The sequence below is a fragment of the Leptopilina boulardi genome, unplaced genomic scaffold (assembly GCF_019393585.1).
Source record: "Leptopilina boulardi isolate dan_hultmark-lab unplaced genomic scaffold, ZJU_Lbou_2.1 LbouV2_36, whole genome shotgun sequence".
NCBI classification, from domain to species: Eukaryota; Metazoa; Arthropoda; class Insecta; order Hymenoptera; family Figitidae; genus Leptopilina; species Leptopilina boulardi.
In genome coordinates, this window is record NW_026137929.1 from 1 (window position 1) to 9,958 (window position 9,958).

At 29.7% G+C, this 9,958-nt stretch overlaps 1 protein-coding gene across 1 annotated transcript; it reads right to left on the bottom strand.

Annotated features, from left to right (window-relative positions):
• Positions 1 to 2,375: 2,375 nt before the first annotated feature.
• LOC127286455 (uncharacterized) lies at positions 2,376 to 9,514 on the bottom strand (the record flags this gene model as incomplete). Its single annotated transcript, XM_051312887.1, has 5 exons — positions 9,293 to 9,514; positions 8,691 to 8,753; positions 8,376 to 8,579; positions 5,640 to 5,964; positions 2,376 to 2,520 (listed from the first exon to the last, which is right to left on the bottom strand). Coding segments are annotated over exons 1-5 (959 nt in total), but the record flags the coding sequence as incomplete, so codon positions are not given.
• Between the last annotated feature and the right edge of the window lie 444 nt (positions 9,515 to 9,958).

The following is a 9,958-nucleotide window of genomic DNA, read 5'->3' on the forward strand; positions in this document are numbered from 1 at the left end:
TTCCTGAAGAATCTTAAAACTTTCTGTTTAATCAATTTTTCTTGACGTTGCAAACATTTGCGGTCACATTCGATTGTTTTAAAATTTTCAGTATGCGCCAAGTTTCCTGTTTTAGTGAAGAAAAAAAAAGAAAGAGAGAAAAAAGCGTTTCTGTATATTGGTGGCAAATTTAAAAAATTAGTAATTTTTTTACAAAAAAGCAATTCGTGGAAAATTGCGAATCACAAAAAAAAGTTAAAAATCTGTTCAAATTAAAAACGAAAACGATCAAAGAAATTATTGTCCAAAAATTTGTTTAACTTGTGCTTAGTGCAAAAATTCAATTTCCAAATAAAATTTCAGGTAAAAAAAATTGTTTTTAATTTTTAAAATTAAAATTTTTGAAAAACATATATTGAGATATACTTTGTTGATATTGTGTTTCTTTCGTCTTCGAATTTTTTTTTAATTTCAAAAATCCAAGAAATAAATATCAAAAACTTTTTTAAATCTATAAATAAAATTTCTGAATAGAATTTTGTTTTAGATATTTTAAGGGCCCGATATTCCTGGCAAACATTTCAAAAAATATTTTTTAGATATCTAAAGTTATTAGAGAACAAATATTTAAAAAAAAATTCACCTAAAATCGGACAATTAAAGCACTATGTAACTTTATTGTAAAGTTTATTGTAATTGCAACTTTAACTTTAAGGTAGGACACATTTGGAAATTATACTAAGCTACTCACATAACAATTAAGTCATAAAAATGAAAATAATTGTTGAACAAGAGAAAAACCAAAATACATTATTACATATTGATTAAAATCAATAATTGGCATTCATAAACCAAATCAACTTTCCATTACAATTTTTACGTTTCGTCTCTCAAAGAATTTTTTCCATGATATAATATAAAAATAATCATATTAAAAAAGATTCCAGGGAAAATACTAGTTCTTGATTAACACAATCACAAAAATTTACAGATTGTAATTATAGTTAAAGAAAAAACTATCACTTATGTTACAATAAACCAAATAATTGATTACGACGTTTTTTCCTCTCTTTTTGAAATGGATATTTGTAATATACAAACTCGGTGCAATGTCAATAGTCAATATTGTAACCTTACTTCGCACATGGTTATTTAAATTCTTGTAAAAAGAATTTTTCTTTTGTAATGAAAATATCGGCTTACTCAATTTTATAAAAAATAATATATACAAAAAAAAGACAATGTCGTTTTTTTATCTTGAAGAGGAACAGGCATTTAATATCGTAACAAATTGACGAAAAAATTGTATCGATAATGGAAAATTAATTTTCATGGAAGCGATAATTATTCATTTTTAAATCAAACTTAAAAAAATTTTAAAAAAAGGTAATGAGATATTTTGGTGCAAGATGCTATAACACATCGTGGACCAAATTATTCTGACTACTATTAAATTACCTGCATTCAATTATATCAATATTTGTATTACTTAAATATCTATATCTATCTAATTATCTCTATTTAAATATCTATAACGCCTGTCTCTCCTTCGAATCAGCAATGCTTGTGTGCAGGTATATTTTTAAACCGTTCGCGTGATAAGTAAAATTCGTAAGGCATTTTTTGTCGGTAAATTATGAGTTAACGGATTCTTGTTAAGCCAATGACTTTAACCTCCTCCCTCCTCATGCAAAGCTACATGGTTTATGGATGACCCCTCAAAATAGAGATGACACGCCTTATTTTGCAACACATTGTCTCAAAAATTGTTCAATTGATCTGAAAAACATTATAAATTATATATTTCATACAATCATCATATGTGGACGTTCAAATCAGAATGGAATACTTTGTCCGTTTTATTTTAGGGGATAATCGCTAATTTCTAAAAGTGTCTCAAATTTTTAATTTTTTTTATTGGTGGAAAACAATTTACTTAGCTCTCCCCATTGATTTGTGCGTTTGTTATAATTTTTATACAACACGAGCAAGTAATCCCTGGTTTCTCGGTTAACCGAGCAACCGGGGATTACTTACTCGTGTTGTATAAAAATTTTTATGGCTTTTAATAATTTGAACTATAGTATGAATTACGCAAGATGTATTTTTGAATTTTGTAATAAACTAAGCGAGAGAAAAAAATGTTCAATTTTGACACATTTTGCGCACTTCTCATGAGTAATCCCCTTAATTAATTGATGTAAAGATTGGATGATTTTTTATTATCTTTAAATTAATTATTCTTAATAGCGTTATTATTATCAATTCAATATTTAAAACTTGCCTACATCAGGATGTCCATATAAAAGATTTAATCAAATATATTTCTTTCTTGAGTGTAATGAGATTAAAAAATATTACAATAATATAATTTTTAATGTATGAAATTTTCTTACCCTCCGTTTCGGAGCATTTCTTCTGCCTTTCTTATTCTGTTATTCCTCTTTCTATCCTCCTTTTTCATGGAGCATCCAAGATCCTCACCGTTCAATAATTTGTCCATTCTCGACTCCTCGTCGGATATCACAATCTTGATTTTATCTGAAAAGTTGACACGGATTTTTCTTAAAAATAAAAATATTTTTTTAAGATGTAACAATTAAATGAAACAACACACATATTACATAGACCAATACTGATTTTGCCGCGGCAAGTCATCAGCAACGGTTTTTGAGAAAAACAAGGTTAAATCGTCAAAAAATAATGTTTTTTGACAAAGTTTGGGTACCTCTAGCGACGAAAATACAGAACGTAAAAACTTCTACTAGGGCCCAAATTAAACCTTAAACTTTCGTCTTCAATCCATGAATATCTCATTTCTGCACTATAAAGTCAAGGTTATTAACAGTAAATTTTTAAAAGGCAAAAATTTTTTTTTGTAAAATTTAAATACCTCTGACTTTGAAATGAAAAGTCGTAAAAACTTGTACTTGGACTGAAATTAAAGTTTAATATTTTGACTATAATTCTTAAAAATCCTATTTCTACACCTTAACATCAAAGTCATTAGCAGTTAACTTTTGACTGTCAAAAACAAAAAAATTTGTCAACATTATTTTTTGTGATTCAAAAAGTGACTATCATTGACCTTGAGGTTATAGTCCAAGAATGGAATTTTCAGAGATTGTAAACGAAATATTAAGCTTTCATTTGAGCCTAAGTAAAAGTCTCTACGATCTTCTGTTTCATCGTTAGACCATAGAACGTCCAAGAGCCTTCCAGTAGGACAAGCGTGTCTTGTTGATAGGCCTTAGTTCAGCAGCTTATAAAATTAAAATTGATTAAGATAAATATAACGTGTAGCATATCTTTGGAAAGCCAAGAAAATAAGCTTTTCAGCGCAATCAAGAATAAGGCTCTAAAGTTAAATGTCAGGGCTGGGTAGCTTAAAAAAATGAACTTTTGCATCTGCTTATTTTATAAATCTAAGAAATATTTGAAATTAAAATTTTAAAAATTAAATAATTAGCTCTTATTCTTTGAACATTTCTTAAGAAAAAAAGATCAGTCCAGTCAAAAAATATTGATTTTTCAATCAATTTACGAAAAAATTTATTTTTAGCTTTGTAATGGCGAGTTTGCATGGCGAGTTTGAGGGCTTTGAAATATGGTTTAATATAGTTTTAAAAAAATTCAAATACATGAATTTTTTTTCGTCTACTTTAATCCTAAAGATAACCAAAAAAGAAATTTGGACTTCCAGTTTTTTAAAACTCTTTTATCCACAGGGTTTTCTGGAAGCGCCTTCCTGCAGTACAAGCGCTTGAAAGTTCTATGGTTAGAGGTCCTCTAATTTTACCAAAAACTAGATTTTTTGATTTTTTAATTTCATTTTTCTTAAAAACTAGAGCTGATGGTAAAGTTTGTTTTATGGATTCGTAATCAGCATAAAAAAAATATCAGAAACAGCTTTGACATTACTTTTGAAACTTTAACTTTAATTTGAGTTCTAGAAACTTAAAAAATCATTGAGGGCTCTTGAGATAAAACTGTAAGTGTCTGACCATGTTTTATGCAAACTGTACGTAATGAACCCAAAAATTACCGATTTTCATTATTTTTAAACAAAATAAATTGAGACACTTTCTCAGATATCTAAATAACCCTTTCAAATATTTAATGTTTTTTGGACTCAAATTGAAGGTGAGGTTTTAACAATAAACTTCGTATACATTATTTTTTTTCAATAACTATTATACCTTAGGCCAAAGATCTTGAAAAGTTTATACAATGCGAAGACTAACAGAAATTTGATTCGTAATTGGATAATTGGTATACTTACGTATTTTTGTCTACTGAAAATGATAAAATGCTTAAAATTAAAAAAAAAATTAATTGTTAAATTATTTATCATTACAAACAAAGGCCTGTTGATAAATACCTAGTCCTGGAAAATTTTATATTACCTAAAGTTGTTGACCAAAAGAATTGAAATTGAAAAAAAACATCTTTACAAATGTCTCACTAGAAGTTCTTTGATCTCAAAAACTCCCCGTATATTTTTTCTCGTCGAAGTTTGGACTGAGTATTTATTGATAGGTCATTTTTATATTATTAAATAATTTAACAATAAATTTTTTCAAGTTTTAATTACTTTATCGTTTTCAACATACCGAAATACGAAAATATGGCAATTTTCAAATAATTTTATTAAGATTTATTTGGGCAACGACGATTTATATTTTGAAAATAAATGAAATTCAATAATAAATTTTTTTCTAGTTTTGTCTATTACTATTAAAAGTAATAATCGTACAAAATAATTTGGATTCTCATTTATTACACTTTCTGATAGTCTTGTTTGGCTTTACAGTGAATAGACTCCAGGTGCGAATTTCGGTAGACCGTTAGAGTTGGTTGGTCGGACCACGGTCGACTCAACTCTGGCTGCCAGAGGGTCGGCAGCCATAGTTAGGCCGACCATGGTAAATATTTGCACCCAAAATCGGGCCGACCGTGACTACCGACGTCGGCAGTTACAGTTGGCCAGACCATGGGCAACTGAAATATTAAGAACCTACTTTTTAATGGTCGGCCTAAGTCGGACTGACGGCCGGCTAAATTTTATTCAAGATGCAGCTTATAAGACTATTTTTGCGTTTGACACACATGCAATTGCGTATACTAGTGGTTAGCGTGTTAGGCTTCAGTGTGTAAAGTGCGAGTTCGATCTCTGTGAGAGTCAAATATTTTCATATGTTTATAAGATTACGTTTAGTGTTTAAGCACATGATGCGAATGGAAAATGAATTTAAGATTGTAAATGTTATCTGTATAAATAATTTTTATAATTTAATGCTGGTGGTCGGTAAAATTTTGGCAGCCAAGGTTGGCCCAATCTTGGTTGTCATAGACGGACCGACTTTCGCTGTCGAACGTCGGCAAAAATGATCGGCCCATCTATGGCAGCCTTGGTCGGCCCGACTGTGGTACCTATAGTTGGCCTAACTTAGTCGACCATATGTCGGCCGACGTTATTAATTTGCTAGTTGATCTGACCATTGGTTACCAGAGGAGGGCCAACCAGGAGCCAACCGCCAATTCGCACCCGGGTCAGAACGTTAATCGACTTAGCCGATCCGGTTCCTCATGTGTGTTTCCATAAAAGTTCTGTCTACGTCAATGATACCCTAAAAATAAATATTATTATGTAAAATTACCTAAGAATTCCCAAACATTCGGATGGATTCCAATTCGTGACACAGCTCGACTGTTGAACGACTCGCTGATGTTGTTTGTTTGTTGTTCCAAATTGTTAACTGACAAAATGTCAGCAATCTTCACCCAGTTTCTGCGGATATATTTCATGAATTTCTCAAGTTTGTGCCAATATTTCTTGTCATAGTCTTTGATTTTGCTCTCCAGGATTTTGACTGCCTTTTCAATTAAGTGAGCTGGCAATAAGGCTATCGTAAGGACCAATTCCAGAAAATCTTGCGGACCATCACGAAGAAGACCTGTTCGCTTCCAACGTTTACGAGCATTCTATACAATAAAATTTTTATTAAAAAAAATAATTTCACTACTCATAATCCATGTAACATGGAAGCTTGCAACAATTCTTCTATACAAGCTTGTCTAAATTATTAAAATATCTCACCTATGGTAACTTCCAGTGAAATGTTGTAATAAGATTTTGATGAAAGTTGTCTATAATTTTACCATGAGAAACTGCTACAATATATCCAGAAAATGGGTGTAAATTTACTATGAATGATTTCGAGAAACTTATCTTTAAATTAAAATTGATCTTATACATTGACAAATATATAAAGGATTCTTTTTTTACTGACATGTGGTTGTTTAGGTTGTTAAGTATGGTCTTTCGTTAATGTTAGTCAACCCCAGGTTCAATTTCCAGTCCCCTCTTTGTTTCCAAATAGTTTATAGTAATTAATAAAATTGATCAATAAAAATAAATATTAAAAAGATTTCTAAATACAAAAAATTAATAAAAGTAATTCAATTTAAGAAACATAATTGTAGAATTACTGTAAACTTATAGCAATTGTTGCAAGTCTCCTGCAATATTTTCTAGTAAAATTGTAGCAATTTTTCACAACAAACTTGCCAAAATAATTCATATTGAGATTTTTTTCTTATAATTTTGTAGTAATCTTTTATAGCAATAACAGTTCATAGAAAGTTTGCTATAGATAAGACATTTTGTTATATAAAAAGTGAAAATGCAAAATGCTTTGTTAGGATATGTATTTAAATATTTTGACGATAATTCTTGGCATTTTTTGCATTAAGAAGAGTTGTGTGATAAAATGGAACATGTCTATTTGACATCATATAATGGGAGCATAAGTGGCAGCGGTTGCGTGGGCCGTGTTTATCATCATGAAACGTCTGCACGGTTATTTTTTTTTATAAAAAAAAATTTCTTCATTAAGAGAGAGTTTTTTAAAATGCTTTTACATTGAAAGACATTTGGGCAATATAATACAATTTTTTTCTGTAGAACATTGAGAAGACTAATTTTTATTAACATTTTATAAACAAATTATATAAAAAAATTAGTAAAAACTAAAAATTAAAAAAAATTATTTTTGAAGACTGCATTTTAAAACTCTTTTTATTTTTAAATGGGTCAACTACAAAATTTGTAGTTATTTAATAGAGAAATTTTTTGTTCTTTATGGCTGCAAATAAATTAAATTGTTAATATCTGTAAGAAAAACATTTTTTGGTTTAATAATTTCAGAGGTTCTATTTCAATATAGAAGAAGGCAAAAAAATGTTTGATACAAAAAAAGGTTTTGAATTTTGGGTGATCCGTTTCAGAAATTCCGACCCCACTTTGTCTTGTAACATTCATACGAAAAAAATAATCTATTGTAATTCTTATTTTATTAGATGTATAAAATAAGGTACTCAAGTGAAAATAGGGGAGAGTGGGGCAAAACCGGTTAGGCAGGTCAAACCGGGTACCCCCCGTTTTCCATGATAGGTATTTTTATTTTTATCGCCCTTCACATATATCTTTTATATTACAATCAACACCATTTTAATGATAAAATCACTATATAAAAATTTATTTGTTTCATTTTATGCGACTTTTAAATTTTGGTTCAAAATAAAATCCGATTTTTATCGAAAATAAATCACTTATAAAACTTGTTGTATCGATGTCTTCGTTTTGGCAAGTATAACATCTTTTTCAGCATTTATTTACGAGTAATTTCCCATAGGATAGATTGTTAAATTATTAACTATAACCTGGAAATTTTACATTTTCTTAAAAAATGCAGTGCGGGGCAAAACCGGGTACCAGCCATATTGGATCCGCCATTTTGAATTTTAAAAATCTGACATCATAATTGAATTCAGCGAGCCCAAAAACCCCCGAGTAACGAGTTTCAAACGAATCCGATTAATTTTTCCATATTTCGTTTTAAAAGATTTAATTACTGTTATTAATTAATAATCTAATATATTTGGATTAAATTTAATGAATATTAATTGTTTTGTATAATATAAGAGCCATATAATACTAATTGAATAGAAAGTTAAAGAATATTCCATGATTTATATATTTTTTTGATAGAACCCGATTTTGCCCCACCATCGGGGCAAAACCGGGTACTTTGCATTTTTTCGTAAATCCTGGTTTAAGTTTTTTCAAAAATTTTTTTTTCTGCTATTATCCTTATTTTCTCATACTCTAATGTTCAAAGAAGAATTTTCAGCCTGACTTGACCTAATTTATTCGATAGATTCTTTTTAAACTGCAAATTCCAAAAAGGTACCCGGTTTTGCCCCACTCTCCCCTATTACTGAGAATATTTTTACATGGGTACCTATTTTTTTAGCATTATCTTTAAATCAAGATAATATCTAATCACTTTACAATAATGAGATAATTTAAATATTTTAATATGAAATCTTACTTTTTTAAAATGAAACCAACATCCGTGATACTGAGCATTTTTGAACCATGTCTTGGTCGATTTGATTGTCGCCTTCTCAAAATCTCCCCAGATGCCCTTAATGTTGGCTTTAAGATGAGGACAGCATTCGGTTAATTCCTCAAAAATTGCGTCGTATGTTTTTGCGGTTCGCTTGTTGCTGAGAATAAAAACCGTTCCAACACCCTAAGTTATATATAAAATTTATTACTTGTAATATCATATATGCAAATATCGCATATGATGAACTATTCCTGTAAAAAAAATAATTATTAGTAAAAAATAAGTATTTTTTACTTTTCCACTTATCCTCATCTGCATTACGTAACATTGGCAGGCATCAAGATGTTTCGGAGTTATCTATTAACGAATTTTATTAATTAAACAATTAATGGGTCTTTTATTTTAGAATATAAATTTCGCATTATTTTTTCTATAGGGTAGTACAAAAGTCAGATAAAAATTGTTCAGGTTTCAGACAAGACCGTATAAGTTGAGGATACTTTCGGATAAATATCGTTTCATTCTTTTTCTTTTTTATTTACTGAAGAAATTTAGACTTGTATTTATGCATTTCTGTATCTTGTATTTATCCGACTATTTAAATAAGATATTGATATACATGTTAGGGGGTCAAAAATGACATAAAAATTGACCTAAATTTTGACGGTAGATTAAATGAAAGGGAGCTTTCCTGTCAAGGCAAAACTGCCCTGAAATTTGACCCACATTTTGACGGAAGATTAGACAAAAAAAATTCTGACTCTGTGGCGACGGCGGCAAAATCTTTTTATGATATAAGAAGATAATAAAAAAAACGAAATAAAAATTATACTATAATTTATACTCTACGGTCTAAATAAAAAAATATTTTCCTTTTTTGTGAAAAAGATGTTTACATCGAACGTCCCGTCCATATAAATTTCAGTGGCTTTGTCCAATTGATCCAATAGCTTTTTACTCGAAAAAATGATGGCCACACTGTCATCATCGCCTAGAGCTTGGCCAACATATATGTCCTCGACCCCTTCATACTGCAGTAGCACATTGCCAAGATCTTCAATTGTTTTCGGAGTTGGTCCTCTCTGCTTCCTCCTGATCCTCTTTATCGCTTGTTGCATGTTGGATAAAGTGAGATCCACTTGCTTGTTTTGTTTTCTAAACCTATATGAAATTGAAATTAATTAACGAAACCATGCATCAAGATACCCAAGCTAGTATTTTTGTTGATAAACTTTATTGAGAATATAGGAACAATAACACAGGCACACAAAATAAAAAAAGTGGTTTGGCCGAGACACTACAAAATACAAAAGCCTATTCCCATGTAATTTTTTCCCGATGAATCCGAATCCAAAGTCAGAATTGTCAGATCGGTTTTTATTTTTGAGATAAACTCAAAAGCTACTCAAAAAGACGAAATAGAATCAAAAAGTGAAAAAATTTTTGTTTGACACTGCGCTAGTGTATTCCATGTATTTTTTGTCGTTGAATCCGAATTCGAAGTCAAAATTGCCAGATTGGCTCAAAGTTTGAAGATAATTCCAAAAAACAGATTTTGAGTT